This window comes from Gavia stellata, chromosome 17 (genome assembly GCF_030936135.1).
Source record: "Gavia stellata isolate bGavSte3 chromosome 17, bGavSte3.hap2, whole genome shotgun sequence".
In the NCBI taxonomy this organism is placed as follows: domain Eukaryota; kingdom Metazoa; phylum Chordata; class Aves; order Gaviiformes; family Gaviidae; genus Gavia; species Gavia stellata.
Window position 1 is genome coordinate 9,377,687 of NC_082610.1, and position 21,657 is coordinate 9,399,343.

At 57.0% G+C, this 21,657-nt stretch overlaps 1 protein-coding gene across 2 annotated transcripts in view; it reads right to left on the minus strand.

Annotated features, from left to right (window-relative positions):
* WT1 (WT1 transcription factor) overlaps nucleotides 1-19,520 on the minus strand; it is a 36,590-nt gene extending 17,070 nt beyond the window's left edge. For both annotated transcript variants that reach the window (XM_059825792.1, XM_059825791.1), the window contains exons 1-4: nucleotides 19,130-19,520; nucleotides 14,633-14,755; nucleotides 14,283-14,385; nucleotides 7,159-7,236 (exon numbers count right to left, since the gene is read on the minus strand). In XM_059825792.1, coding sequence (XP_059681775.1) covers nucleotides 7,159-7,236; nucleotides 14,283-14,385; nucleotides 14,633-14,755; nucleotides 19,130-19,520 — 695 coding nt within the window. The remainder of the gene's footprint in view (nucleotides 1-7,158; nucleotides 7,237-14,282; nucleotides 14,386-14,632; nucleotides 14,756-19,129) is intronic.
* Between the last annotated feature and the right edge of the window lie 2,137 nt (nucleotides 19,521-21,657).

The window sequence follows — 21,657 nt, forward strand, 5'->3', positions numbered from 1 at the left end:
GCCTTTTTCGTATTTCCTCCCATTATTTCTAGTTATACTTCACTAAAACTGTACATACAACTGCAAAGTCTTGAAGATTAAAACCTGTTTTCTGAGCCTCTTGACCCATAATATACTAAGTAATGAGTAGCCATCTACTTAACCAGCTCCCTAGGAGAGACTTTTTAATAATCAGGAACCCTAGTTCCCATTTTACATTGGGCATATTTCCATGAACATTGGCTGGTACTCAGCATGGTCATATGGATGATGACAGAAAAATGGATCACGTGAGATTTCTTGGTTAAAATACTATTTATTCACTATGAAGCGCTACGGAATAATCTGTCCTTCAGGGAGGTAGAAATTAACAGGTGAATGTTCTTTCCAGTCAGTAGAGAAACAGGAACACTGAAGGAGGATTTTTCACAAACCATCCCTACACCGCTGCTCTCTTGAACTTCAACCTTCACTCTGCATCGACAGTAACCTCATTGTGAAATACCATTTTTTTTCTTCCAGCCTCTTTACTCAATGCATCCATGATGTATGCCACAAAGTGTATACCACTGTTTGCACAGTTGGCTTGTTTCATATTGCTGCAATTTATATACTAAAATAAAAGCCCTGATAGAAGAACCAATACAAATCTCCTAAATACATTGCTGGAACTCAAACACCTGCTTTACTGCATGCAAGATATAATGATCAGATGCAATCCCACATACATGAGCAATACAAGTAACTGATGAATTTATACCTGCAGTATGTTAAATAAATGGAAATCTTAAGAGAATAGGAGATTCCTTAATCTTCATCTTTTATAGTCAGGCATGCTATGTTTAACCAGGCAAAGAGACAATGCCTCATATGCTTAGGCCACCAAATCTATAAGAATAATAATGAAAAATTGTCCCACTGGATTCTCAGGACTAGATAACAGCCTAAATCTCCACCGAAGCACCGCAATGTGTACACTGTACACCCCAGACCCACTAACAATATATGCATTATAAATTAAAAAGAAGACGCATTAGAGATTATACTGCACAGTTCAGACGAACAGTGATAGCCCAGGGTAGGTAAATGCTGATACTTCAGGAGAGACAGGCTTCTGGGACCAGGACCCACATGTTCACTCCCAGCAGGATGGGCTGCTCAGGCAACACCACAGCTGCCTGGAGAACTGCCAACGGAGCCGCTCGCCGCCCTGCTGCAAGTGCACTCAGAGCACGGCTGAAAGCACGGCCAAAGCTCCTACGCTGCGTCTTCCCCTGCTCCAAGGGCTGAGCAGCCCCCAGGAGATATTCAGCTAAGGCCAGGGGGATAATCAGGGGGCAAATGGTTGAATTAACCAAAGAAGAAAAAAAAAAAAATCGCCAGTAAGGCCCAGATTTATAGTTAGGGGAGACACCAGACCAATCCCTCTACAAGTCCTAAAAGGAGTCAAAACTAAGCAAGGCCAGATGCAGCCAAACTGGCCTGCCAGGATCCAACAGAAATTTCTGTTCGAGCAAGGACTGAAGGATTTGGCCTCACAGTCTAGTTCTGCTGTTACTTGTAAATATACAGCTCCCTTTAACTTCAATGGGAACAGCACAAAGGCAGAACTGGACTATAAATATTTAGAGTTTGAGTTAGTTGGTGAAAAAAGGACCCAGTATATTTTGTTCTCTGGTTCTAGGCAGCCAGAAACAGACCTGGAAACACAGCCATAAAATGTAACTCTAGATAACTGGGAAACAAAGACTGATACTTATGCAACATAAAACGCTAAGCAAGCGCTATGTGTTGTAGAGTATTTAGAAGCGCTTGCATTTACCATTAGCCCAGCAAATCCTTAACACTCGGAGAGTAGCTCTTTTAAAATGATTAATCTCAAAGTTGTACAGATTGTACAAAGATTAATAAAAATGAAGGTTTTACAGATGAGAATGTGTGATGAAAAACAGAGCAGCTTTAGAGAGTTGTATCAATCTAAGTGGTTATAAAAAAACTCATAAAAGATGACATTCTAATCTGAATATTTTAAAAAATAATCAAGCTGCAATTTCTGTCTCACACCATTTTTACTTTGTTAACTGAAATTGTCTGTCTAATGTATAAAGCAGTTACAACTTAATCTGAAGAGTTAAGCTTTTTATTATTATTTCATAAACCAAAAAAGGGAAGCTTTAGGGCATACTGAGGAGAGTTAGAAAATTTTAGAATACACATTGATTCATGAGATTCAGACTTGGAAGAATAAAAAAAGCCAGAAAGCAAGATTACATAAAACAGGCACCACATTAAGCCTCAATTTAATTGTGTTTCAATGCAGGAACAGGAATTTTAGGGTTTAGAAACAGAGCCAAAAATGAGGCAAAGTGAGGGTGTGGGCTAGTCGCGTTGATAACAGAACATAAAGGAAGAGAAGTAGAGTTAATTCCCTCTGCTAAAATATTTACCATCCTAGCACCCTGGGAAAAATATGTATGGAGACAGCAAAAAGATTCTGATTAGTTATATAGAAGATCATGTTTCTGCCTGTTTTTTGTCTAATACTATTACAGAGGGTGGAGTATGAAGCTGCATTTTTATCTGCACTTTCCAAGGCAAAGGAATATTTAAAAATGTGATTTCACAGATTACAGCCCTTCTGCCATCTTCAATGAGAAAACCAGCTGGTTGATGAAAGGAAGGCACTGGATTTTCAGAGAACCCTAGTCTCTCTGACTTCAATAGTCTTTCCTTGGTTTGGGTTTTTTTACCATTGACCTGAGAGGAATCAGGATTTCACCCAACACTTCCCTTCAAAATGAGACCCTCAGCTATCAGTGGGAAAGGGGAAATTCAGTATTAGAGACAATAGGTCATTGTCCATTTCCAACTCACGTTGATTGCAGAACTGAACCCAAGAAGGAAGTTTTGCACCTCCAAATCTTACTGATAATACCATCACAGTTAAATAGAAAAACCTTTAGAATTCACTCATAGACAAAATAAGTTTTCACTGCCTTGTTTTAGATGCAGTTTTAATAGTGTTCTACAGACGTCATACCTGATTTTCCTTCCAGTCAGCCTGAGCAAACAGCAATATATACAAATGTCCATGGAACATGCTATTTAACACCCAAGCAAAACCAAAAGGAAAAAAAAAAAAAACAACAACATCATACTTTGTCTGGTTATATACTCGATTTCAGATGACTGTTGGAAATACGGATCAAAACTTTTTACTCAAGCAGCTGAAGAGACAACCATGCAATATTTCTGTTAAGTCTTGCTGTTGGGTGTGTGGCTACACTTCTTGTCTGCCATGCCATACCATTTCCTGCTTGGTGTAAATCATTTCCATGCCCCTTTTATGAAGAACTCATCAAAATATCAAGGAGGTTTTTATGGTCATGAGGTCTACCTCCTCAACAACAAGCAGTATTTTCCACACTGGACAAATAAGAAAGCAACACAAAAATATTAAGGACAGAAACTGAAGAGAAAGGTGTCCACTCATGTGGGACATCCATTTTGAGATGTCTGTGACCTGAGGTTTTGGGATAATAAGCAAAGGACCCACTGACTTCCCTGCAACAGTATAAATCTGATCTCAGCTGCTCTGAACAAAATACCACAAAATGAGGAACAAACCATCAGCAGTCCCACAGTGATGTTCACTGCCTTAACCATGAAGTTTTCCTTTCAGATCCTTGAAGCTGCCAGTTTGCGTGACAGACAGACAACAAGCCAGCCCTCCCTCTTGTCTACCCAAAGTTCAGAAGGTGACAGAGAAGTCCCTGGACAAACAGGGAACACATAACTAATGCTCACAAAGCACCAAATGTGGACTGTTCTTCCCTCAAGTGAGTTACAAGCATAACTTGAACTCAATCTTTGGCATTCAGAACCTAAGTGAAAATCTACAGATCCGAGTCACTTGGACTATATGGTAGCAGTAGGGGGTTGTCGTCTTCTTCCAGAGACAATTCCTTGCAGAGAGAAGGTCATTTGGGGCCATCAGACCTCCTTTTGGTTTGCCAACAAGTAGAAATGTCTAGAAGTCAACTTTTAGGACCTACTCCATGTTCTGGAGTAGTCTGGCTGCTGCCTTTTCTATCTGCTTCCCCATTACACATCTCTCCCCTTCCCCTGCCAATCTATCACATTGTTGTACTCTGCCAGAAGACACCACCTCTGTTCACCTTATGTGTCTCTCTCCACCCCTTAGCAATGACTGGCCAGGCGCTCTATTCCATACCTTTTACTGCCCACCTCTGCTTGACACTCAGGCCATGCCTTCTGCAGTTCCCTAACGCTTACACCTCCTGAAAGCACTCAAAGACTAAAACCCACCAAGATCAAGAAACTTCTTGCCCTCAGTTCCAGTATCGGACATTAAAATATACGAGGAGGAAAAAACATTCAGGAAGAAAAGTCTTCTAAGGCCTTAAAGCCATAGGCTGAAGCAGGCTCTGAGCAGATAAAATCATTTGATAGTTTAGATGCCAGGCCCTTCCTTCTGATCACACACGAACAGGACTGTTCATAAGCTTGCAACTCAACAGGAATTATTTTCACAATGACTGAAAAGGACACAGCTTTGGCCACCTGACAGTATTCCTTGCCAAATTTCAAACTTTTAATCTGAAGTGAGGAGATTCTGAAACTGATCAGTCAAATATTGGCGAGAATGTAAACAGCTAAAACCAGAACGCTCTCAGATAAACCGCTAGATTACTTAAGCATAGAAGCTGCTAACTAAGTCTACCTGAAACACACGGCAACAGCTTCATTTCAGTATACTAAACTTATGCTGAACATGAACCCAGAAAGCAAGCTACCGAACTGGTCTCCTGTCGAGTATAAAGTGTATGACCGGTAAGTTTTGTATAATTGTAGAGTTCTCTAACTATTTGCAGAACTTACTGGTAATGTTTTCTTCCTTCTTATAATGTGCAAAAGTCTTATCGAAGCCAGGCAGAAGAGCTGGGGAGAACTTAAGGCAAGGAGCTAAACAAGGACTGTCATTGTTGGACAGAATCTAGAAGCTCCATATTTCAACAGAAAGACTGATTCCAAAATTCTTAAATTACAACTACAAGATTGAGAAAAGCATCTGAAATACTAAACGCCTGGGAATCACTTATGAACAGTTCATATATTTTAAAGATGTAAATCTTGGGAAGACTACCTTATGTTCATGGCAACTGAGATTGGAGGTACTGTGTATTGTAACTCTCAGCCAGAAAAGACAGATAACTATTTTGGCTCGTATTACCAGTGATGAGGCTATGTCTAGCACTGATTTTCCACAGATTCTACAATCTTGGCCTATACCAAAACTTTCAGCTTTGTTTTACCATAGATCATTCATCTTGATTTCTCTCCCCCCCCTCCCCCCCCGGCCTTTCATGCATCCTAGGTCACATACTTTACACTGCTAACAGTCTGACTCCTGGACAAGTAAGAAGCCATTTATTTTGTTCGGTACTCCTTTAATATTTCTATTGTGTCTTTTTTTTTTTTTTTCACTGAGTTCCCCAAAGAATAACCTCTTCCTTGCTTTAATAACTTGGACCTCGGTCAAGGTTGATGTGTTTCTCCATTTTGCAGGATATTTTCTTCAGAAGAGACAAAACAGTGTTTAATATTGCAATGACTGATCTTTAAAGGGTACAGTTTAAAGAGGAAATGAAAAACATTTATGGGAAAAAAAGTAGGAAATAACCTTTAAAAAGAGAGGATTGGCAGCAAAGATACTGAACTGTACACAACTGTAGGATTTGAGGATCTTCTTAACCACAAGAGGGTTCCTTGAGAGATCTCTCTAGACTCAATTCTCTAGTTCATTCTGATATAGATAGTTTACTATGCTACTATCTTCTCCCTCTAACCTTCAAACACCATTTGTGAATGAGCTAGACGCAGACCCATAATATTTTTTCCTTTATCACGCTACAGCACTGCACCCAAAGTCCATCTTGAACAAGGTGTTCACGTTTACGGACAGCTACCTGAAAGCATAGACCTATGTGGGCTTTTCTAGATTTCTCCTGTTGTTCACTTGAGGCTGCACGTGCTTAGACACCGAGAACATCTCAAAGCAGGTCGGTGACAGGAGGTCGGTAGGGGAACTTTCATGGGCGTTCATCTGCTCAGAGCAGAGCAGGCAATCTTTGGCTTCATCTTGGCGAAGATCAAAAGGTGGCTCTTTTGCTCGGGCAGTGGTGGTAGATGAAACAAGGTGAAGACACCGCAGGGCACCAGCCCAGCGGGTCCCGGTCCTACCTCATGCTCCCCTGGGCGCGCCGGAGGACAACCAACCCGGAGCAGGACTCCCGGAGGCACCGGGCCCGGGCTGCCGAGCGGCCCGGCCCCGGCCCCGGGAGCTTCGCGCCGCCCCGCTGACCCCTTCTCCCTTTCCTCCCCCAGCATCGCCTCCTCGCCCCCAGGGCCGGGCCCGGGAGAGCGGCAGGCCGGGTGCCGGCTGGGGGAGGCCCGGCGGCGGAGACACCCGCCCCGGCCGGGGCGGGCGGGGGCCCCCAGCGCTGCCCCCCCAGCGGCCGCCACCCCGGCGGGGCCCCGCGGCGCCTCGGGGCCTTCCTGCCCGCCCAGCGGCAGGAAGCCCCGCGGGGGAGGCGGGCCGGAGCCTCTTCCCGGCAGGTGGGAGGGCGACAATGGCCGGGAGGAAGGAAGCCGGGAGGCGGCAGGGCCGGGACACAGGACGCAGGGCCTGGCGAAGGGAGGGAAAGGGAAGAGGGATGGTAGGAAGGGGCGACAACTCGAGGAGGAGAGCGCGGAGGGGCCGCCGCTGCCCCCCCCGGGCCCGGCACCGGCAGCGGGCCCGGGCCCAGCCCTGCCCGGGGACCCCCCGGCCCGGCCCCGGCGGAGCCCCGCGGGGCAAGGCAGGGCAGGGCAGGGCAGGGCAGGGGGGCTGCAGCCTGCCGCCGGAGGGCCTCGCCTGTTAAATACCTACTGCTTCGCCTAGTAAGCCTGAACCAGCCAGCACCCGAGCGCTTAGCCTGGGTTATGACAAGTATTTTTAAAAACACGGTAAGCTGTGGCCAGATGATGAGCTACTGTCGGAACTGGTCTGTTTTTTCGTGCCAGTGACCGGATTCAAGTCGTAAAATACATCATAGAGTTAGCTCGGTAATACAACTACACTAGGGCAAAAGATTAGACGAGAATAAAGCGCCTTACCCCTTCAATGTGGATCCCAAGTTCATCTGATTCCATGTCATGCATTCAAGCTGTGAGGTCATTTGGTATAAATTGTCACTGTTGTGAAAATACGTAGAATTAGAACTAAAATTACAGCGATCAAATGAAAACCAATATGTCAAGACAACCACATTTTCTTTGTTATTGTTTCTAAATACATAACAGCAGAAAGTGAATTTACTTTGTAGAATCCCTTTTCTCGATGTATTATGAATTAAAAAATTAGAAAAGGAAATAAAATTTAAAAATTAGAAAAGGAAATAAAAGAAGAGAATGGCTATGGATTGAAAAGTCTCTTTGGATCTGCAAGCCTGTAAATTTGTAATTGGCTGGAAGCGGGGACATAAAACCTTTTCCTTACAGAAGAGTAATACCCGATATCGACACGTCGAAACTAATGAAACGCACACAGGCAGGCTGGCGGGCTAACGAAGCCGATTACTTGTTTCAGAAAGGCAAATCTGCTAAGTGTTTTCAGCAGGAGTGTGAGAGACCACGTGGTTAACGGAGCGAAGCAGCTATCCTGACTCGTGATGGATGTTCCCACATAGAGGGGCTCGACAAGCGGGAGAAGAATGGAGTGGCTGAGCGATAAAGGAAGCTCACCGCTGGAACACGCTCTTTCCCCGCCACGGCGCGCCGAAGGCAGCCCGGGCGGCTGCTGCGGAGCGCGGCTTCCCGGCCACCGCCGTCCGCCCTGAGGCGGCAAACCCGGGCAGCGCGGCCGCGGGGCTCAACCACAGCGGGATGCGGCGGCGCTCGGCGGGCGGGGCCGCGTAACCCCGGGCCGCTGCCGCCGCGGAGCCCCGCGGAGCGGCTCGCCCCCCCGCCCCCCCCCGGGCCCGCTGGCGAAGAGCTCCCCGCGGTGCCGGCGAGGCCGAGAGGTGCCGCCGCCGGTGGCACGCTGCCCCCCGGGGCAGGCTGCGGGGCTCCCCCGCCCCGGGCTCTCCCCAAAGCGCAGCGCCCCGCCGCCGCGCAGCCTCGCCGCGGAGAGCCGCAGGGGGGGAAGGAGGCGGGAGCCCCCGGGCCTTTCAGCCGGGCTCTGTGATTGATGCCGGGGAACAGCCGCTCGCAATAAACGCAAGTCTCCCTGTTGATTAATTACACCTACATTCGCTGGACTTATGCAGTGAATTTATATCGTTCTGTTATTAGAAGAGGGTATTTTTTTTTTCGTATTTTTTTTTTCCTTCGTGGCAGGTAGAAGCGACCTAAAAAAGTCAGATTCCAGTGGGAAGCTTTTGCATATAAAAACAAATTAAGTGACTTCAATCTCGAAGTATGCGTAATATCATTTGTCAGTATCACTGGACACTATTATTCATTAGTGTGTCTGAAGTGCTATTATGCTACTACAATGTCCTGCATATCAGCTCAGGAATTGTTAAACTCTCCTGCAGTTTCCCCATTTGCAACAGCAGTCCGTGCTGGTCTGTGCCAACTACGTTTTGCAATTCCACGAATTCTTCCTGTAATGCTGCTGTAATTAATTCCTCCAGGACCCTGATTTTTATTAGAAGTGCCCGCCCGATGCATTTACAGCAGGAGATTTCCCTTTAACTTTCTTTCGCCTGACAGTTCATTTATAAGAGCCTCCCCCACAATATCCACTTTTTCCCCTCCTTTGCTTTTTCATAAAGCAATACACTTACTCATCTTGTCACTAGCTCGCAGCCACTGTATTGCATGCCGCCTTTGGGTGACAGTGTCCAAAACAAACCGCTCCCAAACCAGCGCAGTGTCCAGCGGCGCGGTGAAGCCGCAGCTCACCGCCTTCGCCTCCCCGCCTAAAGCTCCGGCTTACAGCGCTCCCCGATTTACAGCCCGCTTCGCTCCCGGCTTCGCAGCTCCGACAACAGCTGAACGGCGGAGCCCGAGCTGGTTTCGCCCGTTGAAGGGAGCCCGGGGCGGCTTTCGGGCGGGCCGGGCGTCGCGTAAAGCGCTCGGAGGAAGAGGGCGAGCAAACTCCGCGCTTTCTGCTACATCCCGCTCTGCCGCAGTCGGTCCCTCTGCCTCGGGGCGGCTCCAGGAGAGACCCGCAGCCTTCGCCGCGCCCTTGTCCCCCCGCTGCGGTTGCGGTGGGCCCGGAGCCGGGGGAATGAGTGCCGGCGGGAGCAGGAGCCCGGGCTCGGACCCCACGCCAGCCCGGGCTCTACACCCCACGCCAGCCCGGGCTCTACACCCCACGCCAGCCCGGGCTCGGACCCCACGCCAGCCCGGGCTCTACACCCCACGCCAGCCCGGGCTCTACACCCCACGCCAGGCCGGCTCTACACCCCACGCCAGGCCGGCTCTACACCCCACGCCAGCCCGGGCTCTACACGCCACGCCAGCCCGGGCTCTACACCCCACGCCAGGCCGGGCTCTACACCCCACGCCAGGCCGGCTCTACACCCCACGCCAGCCCGGGCTCTACACGCCATGCCAGCCCGGGCTCTACACCCCACGCCAGGCCGGCTCTACACCCCACGCCAGCCCGGGCTCTACACCCCACGCCAGGCCGGCTCTACACCCCACGCCAGGCCGGGCTCTACACCCCACGCCAGGCCGGCTCGGCACCCCACGCCAGCCCGAGCCGCCCCCCGGCGCGGAGGCGCGTTTCGGCTGCGCGACTTGGGGTGAAGGAGACGTTTGACTTCAGGGCCTGAGAGTGGATTCCCGCGGGATGCGCTGCGGTCTCTCGGCACGGCCCGGGTGGGCCATGCCGCGGCACCGGGGTGCCCAGGGAGGGGTACCCCCACACCCCTCACGCGGGCTGCAGAGGGGTCTGTGTGGTCTCTGCTGCCGGCAGCGGCCAACGGGAGAAATTTCTTTTCTGTGGAGATGCTGAGCCCACGACCCTGCGAGGTTTGCATCTCCAAAAAGCCGGGGGTGCCCAAGCTTGGGCTCAATCCTACGAAAGCGGCCCCGGGGCGGGAGGCAGGTGGGCACCGCCGGGCTCCGCGCCCCGGCAAGCTCGGAGGCAGGAGCGGCCGCGCCGGCCGCCGTTTGCCCGGGGCCGTCGGGCACCGACACAGGATGAAACATCTCGCATCTGCCGTGTGACAGAGAACAGGACATCCCTAACGCCACGTACCCCTCGCCATGGCTTGTTATTGACAGTACCATGAGATGATCTCATGGAATTAACAGCTCCTCTCAAAATCTCGGCTTCGGCTGAGGTTTGAATGATGAGAAGGAAAGCGGGGTCTCCGGGGATACGCCTGCACTGATTCCAATCTGAATCCTTGGCCCTCCGAATGGCCACAAAGAAGACACTAAAAATAACTTATTTTCATTACAGAGATGCTTTTAAAGAGAAGCGAGAGGAAGGGGGGGAACATTTCTTCAACGGGGATTAATGTAAGTTGGAGTGGAATAAAAGGAAGTCAACGCTGAGCAAAAAGGGAACTTAAAAGGAAACCAGTAGTAGATCATATAGAGTTTGTTTTGGCCTGCATTGCAGTATTACCGAGTTCTTGACCTCTGCACAGAAAGAGCTATAATCTGAACCGAGACTCCTCCACTTTTAAAGTCTTTGTAAGTGTGACTCACAGTAAATTTTCAACATCGAGCATGTTTACTACATTAAACAGCGCGAGGTAGAAAAGTTCACATCACCATTTTAATGGACCCGCAAATGCTAGTCATCCAGTGCACCCTTGCAGCCTGTGCGGGTTTGTCACCCGTGTCCAGCTATCAGCAACAGCCGCAGTATTCCTTGGCAGAGGAGCGGGCTGCGCTATAAACAGAGAGCAAGTAGTTGCCGAGGCGAGAGATTTCGGAGATACTTTTGCTCCCAGCGAAAGAATTACGATCTTTTGACCATTTCCTGCAAGCTGTCGCCTCCCCGACTGCCTTGCCTTGGTAGGGGAGAGAAGGGAAGGCTCCTCAGCCCTAGGCCCGCCCGACTCCCCCTCCGCACCGCGGCGGGGCTGGCACCCGCCAGGCCGGGAGCGCTCCCGGCCGCAGGGCCCCGCCGCTCACGCCCACCCGGGACCCGGCGCGGCGCGGCCCCCCGCGGGCCAGGCTGGAGAGCCGCGGCCGCGCTCCGCGGAGAGCGGGGAAGCCGGCAGCGGCTTCACGACGGTCTCTTGCGTGACGAGGAGGGAGAAGAGAGAGCATCAGGTGGAGGCGGGTCACTCCTGCATCTCCCCGCGGCATCTTCTCGCTCCGCCTCTGCTGGCGGAAGAATTGCCCCTCGGCCGGGAGCCGAGACCGGGGATGGCGGAGGGATGGGGGCCGGCGGGACCCGGCGGGCGGGTGCAAGGCCGAGCGGACCCGAAGCCTCGGCCGGGGTGGGTGGGCGAGGGACCACAAACGACGCCGGCGCGCTGCTCGAGCCTCCCGGGGAGGCGCAAAGGAGAGGCGGTGCGGGGCGAGCACCGGCCGCCCCATGCCGCCGGGGAAGGAGGCGAGACCTCCCGCTCCCGAGCTCGGTTCCTCCCGCCGCGTTGCCCCCCCTCCGCCGCTACAGGCGAACGGGAGCGCCTGCTGTCCTCAGCCCGCGCGAGGAGCGACAGACGCGACGAGCCCCGTCACGCCGGGGGTGAGCACCAACCCTGCCTGCGCGCTGCGCGCAGCCCTCACCAGGCGCGCACGGAGGCGCGCAGCGGGCACGGCACGGCCGCGGACAGCCTCACCGCCCCATCCCTGCCAGCCCCGGCGCTCAGATGCGGCAACCGAGCCATCGGTTGTCAAAGCAGAGCTGGCAAGCTTGACCTGAGCTGCGAAAAGCAAAATAAATCTTCGCAAAGGAGGCACGGAATAAATACGGCCTTAAACAAAAATAATAATAAAGATTCCGCCAGAGCAATACGAGTATTGACTGAGACGGTGCGGGCCGTTTTCAGGACGTTGGAAATGTGGCTAAGGAGTCACACCCGTTTCTGCACGGTGGCTAGTTACCCACTTTCTTGACAACACTCTATTAAGAACACTTGTGTAGTAGGAAAACCGTTTTTTCCAGGTGGTTTTGAACATGTGCAGGAGGGGACAAGGGGAGGCCGTACCGAGCTCACCCACCTGTTCGGGCTTAGGTGCTGGAGCAGGCTTTGTACAGCTGGAGCTGCCCTCGACACCCAACCAGCTCTGCCCTGACTGACACCCCCACACATCACTATTGGCTCGTGTGAGGTTTAAGGGCTTAAATCCTTATCCTACCGAAGTAAGCAGCAAACCTCCCGGGGAGCAGAGCAAGATCAAGGCCAAGGTCGGGAAGAAATCGGCCCCGTAGCGCGGCGCTGCCCACTCGCGCCGGGGTCCGCATCCCGAAGCGCCGGGCGGGAGGTGGCCACGTTAGGGCGGTGCCAGGCTGTGCTCACCCCCTCCCCGGTGCTTCCTCGGTACTGGCACAAGGAGGAGAGAGCTCTCGGCACGAGCAGCCGTTTCCTATCGGACTCACACCTCCCAGGACTGGGCTCGCTCCACTAAACGTGCAAACGAGTACAAACGCCGCGGGAGGGAGCGCCCGCGGTGCCGCCGCCGGCGGGAGCCCCGACACGGGAGCGGGGCACGGGGCGGCGAGGGCGAGCCCCGAGGCCCGGCGGGGCTGCGGAGAGCGGCGGCTGCCCGCGGCGGCTCGGAGCTGCCCTCCCCAAGCCTCCCTACAAGCCGTATTTATAGATTTCCCCGCGAGGAGAGCAATCTCTGTCACTTCAGCGCAGGAGTTCGCCCCGCCAATTATTCTGAAGCTAATCTCTCTGGATAGGCTTCTTTCCTTCCTTCATTACCTCATTCCCTCCTTCCCTTGACGTCAACTCACGTTCATTAGCGAAGTGGCTTCTGGAAGTGACAGCATTTTGTTGTCCCACGTCCAGTGTTGATTAATCAGAGATGATATAACCGGCCTGCAAGAGGAGCCACTCGCGGCTTCCTTCGCGGAGGCATATTGTTTTGTGTGCGGGAGTTACTTAGCAACTCCAAGATACGGGACTGGCTCCAAGTTCACAAAAAGTTGAAGAATAAATTTTGGGGAACTTCTTTGCTCACTAAACACGTTGTAAAACTGCAAGAGACACGCCCAGCCCCCATGCCAGACCAAAGAAAACGGGAAGCCGCGCTTGCAGCGGACCCCTCCGCTGGCAAAGAGAGTTGGTGCTTGCAGCAGAGCTCCAGATGCACCTTTCTCCCAGCAAGGAAACCCGCCAGGCTTATTGCCCCCTTCCCAAGAAATAACCTCCTGCAGGCCAGTCCCCGTCGCTCCTGGGAGCCGTCGGAGGGGCTCTTGGTCTGCAAGACGAAGCCCCCGGACGGAGCTGAGTTTTATTTGCCTGCCCGACCCCTGTACCACGCTCTGCCCATCGCTGCTGCTCACCAGCGAGCGCTCTCACATCTTCCCGGCCTCGGGGAAGAGCGGCAGCGGAGACTCCCAGCGCCGGGAGCGGGGAGAGGGCGCAGGGGCAGGGCCGCGCCGAGCGCCGCGCCTTGCGGGTCGGCTCCTGTGGCCGGAGCGGGCCGCCTCCGCTCTGCAGCCTGAGCCGAGGCGGAGGGGACGGGTGCAGGGCGGGGGTGGCGGGGACCGCGCCTGCCTCGGGCAGCGAGGGGATGCTCTGGAGCAGGGTTTGGGCCGGGGGCTCTGCTGGGCTGCCCCGGGCGCTTCCCCCGGCGCGGAGGAGCGCACCTGGGCAATGCCCAAACCCTTCGCACCAGCGGGCTCCGTCCGGGACAGGCGTGTCCAAGGAGGCCGGGCATCCCGGCTCCCGCGTCCCAGAGGCGGCCGGCACCTGCCGCCGGAGAGCAGCTCCCCCGAGCCGGCAGCACGGTGCCCGGGCCCCGCGGGGGATGCTCGGCCGGCGCCGAGCGGCGCCGCCACCGCCGGCGAACCCCGGCCCGGGAGGGCGAGGCGGCCCGGGCAAGCTCCGAGAGACGGCGGGTCCGGGGCGGAGGCCGCGGTGCCTTTTCTGGTTTTGTGGTGGGTCTTTTTGGTTTTGTTTTTGTTGGGTTTTGGTTTTGACTTTTTTTTTAACGTGTGAATCTTTTCTTTCTTTTGAGAAAGGAAAAAATAAATCTGTTTCCTTGCATAAAATAGAAAGCTGTTTGAACGGCATGCCGGGGAGAGACCACGTCCGAGCAACCACCCGCGCAGAAGGAGGCAAGGCAAAGCTCCCTGCCGCCGGAGGTACCTGTTGTAGGGGGTCCGGAGGAGCAGGGCCTGACTGCCCGTGCAGCTGTCGGTGGGGGTGTGACAGCCGTACACCGGGGGAGGCACCGAGTACTGCTGGTCCCCTGCGGAGAAAGCGGCGAGGAGTTAACCCCTGCGGCGACCGGCCGTTCCCCCCGCGCCCCGCGCTGCGGAGGGGGCCGGAGGGCCCCGTCCTCCAGCGCTTGGGCAGCTCTAGCTCCGTGCCAGGCCTGCGGGCGGGCAGCGGCGCGACTCCGGAGCCGCTCCGGACTGCCAGCCGGCCGCCAGCGCCCTGCGAGACGGCCCCCCGCGGCCGGGAGCGCGGTCCGCACCCGCGGAGGCTGAAATTACCTAGCGAGGGCTGCTGGCTGATGGGGTCCTCGTGTTTGAAGGAGTGGTTCGTAAACTGAGCGGCGTGGTGAGACGGCGTGTGGCCATAGCTCGGGGTCCCGTCAAACGCCACGGTGCTGTAACCTGCCGAAGAGACGACAGCGGGGTTAGGAGGAGCCTGGAGCCCGCTCGGCCGCCAGCTTCCCGCGAAGCCTCTCCGAGCAGGCGTCGAGCGAGAGGAGCCCGCGCCCGGCCGAGCGCCGCGGGCTCCCAGCGCCACGCACCCTCGGCACCGCCACGGGCTGCCGAAATACTCCGCATTTATTGCACCGTGTTGATCTTCCCCTCCATCCACCCTCCCGCCGCACCCCGCTGCCCAGCACACGCACTTGGCAAGGCTGCGGGCGCTGGGCGGTGCGGGTGGGACCCCCGTGGGACCCCCCCGCCGCGGGGAGAGGCGAGCCGGGCAGCCCGCTCCGAGGGGCGGAAAGTCGGAAGTCTCGTTCGTGTTTAAAGAGAACAGATCGGCTTCGGTAATAAAAAGGATGTTTTCATTAATTGTTGCTCATATTAAAGAGGAAGATTCCCATCTGCTCAGTGTACTCCTCTGCCGTTTCCAATTTAGAAGTTACCCTTTAATCTTTCTTCTTTTTTTAAGAGCAGCTTTCTGAAGAGTCTGCAATAAAGAGGCGGAATGTTACATGCAAAAATAAAACTCCTCCTTTCAGCGAAAATTGCTCTCCAAAATAATAAACAGCCTATTTTGTTTCCTACACCGAGCAGATTCAGATGGAAAGAGACCACCTCTGCTGACCCCGGGCCGACACGAAATCGTAAATCAGGTGCTTGGACACCGACTTTCATTAATGACTTGGAGCTGGCTAAACAACTTCAGCTAAAAAAGTAATTACAAAGTAATATTATCTCAGAGGCTTCTCGGCTCATCAGCATTTACCCCGAGAACCAAGCTCCTCCGAGAGCCACTCTTCCAAAAAACAAAACAAAACAAAAAGTCCGACGCGGGCTGGGAAAAGAAACCAAACCGACGACGAGCGCTCCCCCCCTCGCACCCCTCTCCCTTAACCCGCTTGTTCCAGCACGGGCATCCTTGTCTGGCAGTGGATGTGACCGGAGGGTGATTTTGTTAGCCGAGAAGGAGCACTCGGGACTGGTCTCAGGCTCCTCTCTCCGTTCCCTCCGGCGCCGAGCGCTCGGCGCTGCGCAGGTCTCTGCTTCACCACGGCCGATCGATAATCACAGGGGTTTTCAGAGAGAATAAACCAGAGAGGCAACAACGGGATCCGACTGTTGCTTCTCCACTTTATTCTCTCTGCAGAGAGCCTGGCTCCAGCGACATTACAGGACTTAATTAACCTGCGGGGTTGCGCGGGAGAAATGAAGGGAGCAGTGGGGAGGGAAAAAAAATCCGGAAGACTTGGACACCTTCACCTTGGCGATGATTTTAAGCCGGCCCTGCGACCGCGGGGCTGGGATAGAAGTAGGACCGGCTTGTCCCCGGCCAAACCTCTCACATCCCCCTCGCCCTAGGAGCAGAGCTCCTTTCGCGGCGATGCGAGCAGCGTTGACAGGCCGGTACCTTACGGGCTCCCATCCCACAGCTGTTTCTCGCTCCTTATCTCCTCCCTTAGCCCTCAGGGTAGAGGCTCAACCTTCAACTCCCTTTTCCCCATTTCCCTCTGCCTCTTTTTTAACTTTCAGAAAACACTGACACTTTCTACGTTACTTTTGGCCCGGCACAGACTTTCGGTGACCTTCAAAACTGAGCTCGGAGCAGAACGAGGTTTTGGCCGCATTTTCCGGTGTTGCCTGACCCAAAGCTTCAGGAATGTGATAAGAAAGTTGAGTTCTGAACCGAGCTGCCGATAGTGAGGTCTCTTTAATTAGGGCGTTATCAGAGCCAGGCCTGATTAAAATGTGCTGAAAATAATTGAAAGTTGTACATCTGCTGGAGAACGGGGCCCGCTGGAGGCATCCAGTTGTTGGAGGAGCCCAGCTGGATGAAAGAGACAGGCGAACGAGAAGAGGAAAACTGGGCAGAGGTTTCAAAGCCTCAGTTCCCTAACCCCCACCCCAGCCCAGACTTGGCAGAAATGTCATCGCAGAGCCAAGGTAGCGTCTTTCCCACGGTCGGAGGAACCGGCTAAAAAAAAAAATGGAGTTCAACCTTGAGGAGAGCCAAAGCAAGAACATTTTATCCATCCACGAAAAAAATAAAAAAGAAGAAAGCAAACACCCTTTGCCGAATTCCTCCTTGCCGAAGGAGCTCGCTGCGTGTCGCCGAACATACTTGTGGCTAAGCCCCAGTGCTGCCCGTGCGGGGAGGCAGCCCCGAGCTGAGGGGAACACACACACACACACACACACACCCGCCACGGGCGGAGAGCGCGGCCCCGCGGCGAGGCCGCTCGGCCTGGCGGAGCACGGGAGGGGGCCGGGACACGGCCCCTGCTCCCCGGGACGGCGTCCGCCTCCAGGCTACTGCCGGGCCTCGATCCGCCCGCCGGGGCCGGGGCGGTGCAGAGACGGGGGGCCGCTGGGCGCCGGCTCTCCGGGCACGCACAGGTGTGCGGGTGCAGGCTTGCGGGGCCGCAGAGCGAGACCGCCCGCAGAGCGCCGAGGCCGAGCAAAGGCCAGCACGGGCTCCGTGCTTCGGTGCGCTGAAGGCTCCCTTTCTCTTCGGGGGGGGTTAAACTCAGCCGACAGGATGGCGCGGGGTCGCAGCGATTTTGTCCCTCGCCCACACGCTCACCCACCCATGGCCGAGTTTACTTCCCTCGCCCTCCTCTCCACCTTCTCGTCGCTATTTCGGCCCAGCGATTACAAGTCCTCTCCGATGTCTAAAATCCTTTCAGACGTCTTAAAAACCCCGGCAGATCTCCCTGGCCCGGCGCGCTCTGTGCTGGGGCGATCGCAGGCCGTTCCCCGCCGGCTCCCGCCGCTCGGAGCCTGGGGCCCCCGCGGGGCGCGCAGCGGCCCCCGGGCCTCGCCGCCGGCCCGGCCCGGCGCGGCCGAGCCTCTCCCGAGCTCCAGCGACGCTGCCCATCCTTCCCCGCCGGGCTCGGCGGCGCGGCCCTGGCGCCCCGCTCCGCGGTTTCCGACGCTAGAGCCCGGCGCTGGGCGGACCGCGGGGGCAGGGGCCGGGGTGGGACGGCAGCAGAGCCGTGGCACCGGGACTGCGACCCGGCACTGCCCGGGGGAGGCCGGTGCGCGGCCGCTGCTGACAACCACCTCCCCTCCGCCGCCATCGCCTCTCCTCACTGCAAACGTCTCCCCGGGCCGCCTCGCCGGCCTAGGGCCACCCCTCGGCGGCTAGCACAGAGCGCGCCCGCCCGGCCTCAGCCTCCGCTCTGGCCTCCCGCCCTGCCCTCCCCTCGCCAGCCGCCAGAGAGCCGGGGACAGCCCGAATCGCCGGGGTCCTCCCCGGGCGGTCGCCCCCAGCCCCTCTCTGCGGGTACGCGGTTGCCCCCGCGGCGCACCGCAAGCCCGAGCTGCGGGCTGGGCGCGGACCACCCCGCGCCGAAGGCGGCGAGACCCCGGCGAGTCGTCCCGCTCCGGCCGGGCCGCGCACCCTCCGCCGCTGCCCCGTCCCCCGAGTGTCGGGGCCGCGGCGGCCCGACCCCCGCCTTGGCCAGACTCCCCCGGCGCCTCGCCCGGGGCCGGGGAGTGCGGGGCAGGCGCTCGACAACACGAGGCCAGCTGAAGGAGGGGGAACAAGACCCGAAAGGTCTCGGGCAAGCTTTCCGGACGCTCGCCCCCTCTCCCTTCTTCCTCGCGTCTGCACCAGCAGATGTTTATACTGCAGCCACTGGAAGAAAAACGATTAGACGATGATCCCGGTGCCACACGCAGGGCCTGACCCATCGCCCGGCCGTGCAGCCCACGGGAATTTCTCAGGGCGGTGCAAAGAGCAGCCGGTCCTGGCCACGGAGATGCTGCGAAGAAACTACGAGGCGCCCCTGTTTGTGTACCCCGGCCCGGGGGCGATCAGCGCTCCCGAGGTTAACTCGCCAAGGGGCTCGAAAACGCTAACGTGCGGACAGCGTTTTCGGATTCAGGAGGAGGTTTGGAAGTAAACACCCCCCACCTCCCCCCCCCAGATTTGTAGAGGGAATTGTCTCGGGGCACCGGCCCAGCTCCATTCCAGGACTTGCGCCGGCCCCGGCCCGAACGAACCTTTGCGAGGCGAGAGGCTGCTCCAACCCGGGCAGGGGGCGAGGGGGCTCCAGCCCGCTTGGCAGAGCCGCCCGCTGCAGCCCGCTGCCCCGCAGGAGGGGTGAGGGCAAGCAACTCGTGGCTCCTAAAACTCCCGGGAGCGACGCGGCTGCCGCACAGGGAGGGGAAGGAGGCCCGGCAGGGCTGGCTCGCCTAACCCTGCCCGGCTGCAGCGGAGAGAAAGGCTGGGCTTGGTGTTTACATCAAGCGCGGCCCGGCAAGGCTAAGCGGACGCCTCCGGGGGCCGCCCCCCGAGCCCGGGGCGCCCGGCAGCGCTGCCCTTACCCTGGTTGCGGATCGCTTGCTGGCTCTCCAAGCAGTTGGGCAGGTAGGGCCCGTTGGGGAACATCCTAGCCTGGCCGGAGGGCGGCTGGCTGGGCGGCGGGGCGCCGAAGGGCCCGTAGCGGCACGCCCCGGCCGTGCCCGTGAACTGGCCGGAGAAGTGGACGGTGAAGGCGCTCAGGTATTGCTCCTCGTGCGGGTCCGACCCGTTCCAGCTCGGCTCCTGCTTGATGAAGGAGTGCGGCCCCAGCGAGCCGTAGGAGGCCCCCGGGGGGAAGTCCAGGACGGGAGCCCACTGCGCCGCGCTGCTCACCGGCATGGTGCAGTTGCTGTTGCCCGGCAGGGAGGGCACGGAGGGCAGCAGCGCGTTGAGGTCTCGGACATCGGAGCCCATCTGCTCGCAGACCTTCTGCCTGCCGCCGGGCAGCCAGTCTCCCCCCGGGCCGCACTTGTTCCAGGACACCTGGCCCCTGCCCGCCAAGCCGGAGGCCGGCTCCGGCTGCAGGCACCAGGCTGGCGAGCTCAGCCCTTTGGGGGAAGTTTGCTCCGCGACGCAGCTCCCCGGGTCCAGCCCTGCGGGAGCCGGCAACAGCGACAGGGAAAGGTTGTTCTCCAGGATCGCCTCCGGGCTCGCACCCGCTCGCAGCGTAGGGCAGGGCGGGGTGTGCGTGTGGCTGTGTGTCCGCGTGTGTGTGTGTGTCTGTCTGCCTGTGCGCGTGTCCGTCTGTCCGTGCTAGGGGGGCACAGCCGCCTCGCACGCCTCACCTCGGATGCCTGCTCACCCTCAACTTTGCAAAGCTCAAATAGAGGCGCTTGCAGGGGAGGAGGAGTCAGCCACGCCGATCCTCCATTCACACAACCTCCGCCGAGGGGCTGCCCACAGCCCGCTCTGCTGAACCCAGCCGGACCAGACACGGGGGGGAGAGGGGGGGCGAGGAGAGCCGGGGATGGAGGGGGAGAGGTTACTGTGGGAGAATATATCTCCCCTACACATCACTCCCACCCTTCTTCTGGTGCAAGCGCCACTAAATCTCACCCTAACGTCCCTTCGCTTTAGGAGAGACTTGCGAGACTGTTAGAGAGAGCCAGGTGGCCAGTAAGTACGTGCTGGATGACTTCCCCCGCCAGCTCCGTGCATGTCCGTGGGGACAACCGAGGGCGGCGGGGTCGCAGGCCCTGGGGACCGCGGGGAGAAGCCCCCGCCCCTGCAGGAGCCAGGGGAAGTGACCCAGCCCGGGGCGGGCGGACCCCATCCCTGCGAGGGGAAAGTGCCTTTCCAGGTGCCTCTCCCGCGGTGGGAGGAACCCGCGTCTCCCTGAGCTCCTGCGGGGTGCGGGCTGCCTGCCCGGGCCCCCGCCTCCGCCGGCGCTCCCGGTCCCTGTGCGGCAGCGCCTCGGGGGGCGCCGGGCCGCGCACGCCGCGCAGAGCCGGCCGTGCCAGGGTACCGAGGGCTCCGCCGGCGAGGGGAGGGGTGGGCGCCCTTTGCAAGGGGGCCGGGGCCGGCGTGGGCCTGGTCCCAGCCCCGTCCCTCCGACCTGCCCGTGTGTGAGAGGGAAGGAAGCGGCTGAGCAGGCGGGGGAGGACCGCAGCGCTGTAAGTAACTTGCTTTTGGGAGATTCACCTGGCCCTGCTCCTGGGAAGCCCCGGACTCTCTCTTCCCTCCCCAGCCTCCTGGACAGCAGCTGCTCAGCATGCCTCCCGGGGGCGGCGGCGAGAGAGCCCCCGACGGCATCTTACACGCTATCCCTGGACGGTCCTTCCAGGCGGCACGGCGGGTTTCGGGTCGGCCCTGGCAGCGAGGGATGCCATGAATTCGGCGGTGCGGGACCGGCAGGAAGCTCCGGGCGGGCGGCAGAGCCCCGCGGGACGCGGCGGTACCCGCCACGGCCAGGTGCCTGCCGGGACCCGGGGCAGGGGCGAGCCCGCAGCCTCCCCCGCGGGAGACGCTCTCACCCAACGCGAGAAGAGGGATCCTGCCGTCTTCCTTCAAAACTACTAAGTAATAATCACCCGGGAGGGGGGTGTTGCTTCTACGAGCACGCGTGGGACAGCTCCCGGGAGCTGCGCCCCGGTGCGGTGTACTGGCAATGCAGAGCACGCGGGGGAAGCACCGCGCCCCGCGGGCCCTGTCCCCCGCGCATCTTCACCGGCCGCTGTCAAAACCGCGGCACCGAGACCGCCGCGGGGGCCGTCGCTCGGCGCACACCCAGCAGCGCACAGCCGCGCCTCCCCGGCCGCCTCGCCCTCCCTTTGCAGCTAAAATAATAAAGGAAACGCCATGAACATTTACCTGCCGCTGGGAAGACCGAGCCCGTTCTCCTCCCGCTGACAATTTACACTTCGGTGTTTCCTTCCCCCCGCGGCATTAAAGGTTACCGCAAGCATCGCCAATCTTGAAAGGATGTTTTAAAATTCAAAGGGTAAATGCTGCAACAAAAGAAATTAAAATAGGTCGTTATTAGAGCAGCCAAGTATAATTTCATTTTCTCTTTAAACTCTTTAACCAACACCGTCGGGTTTTGTTATTAGTG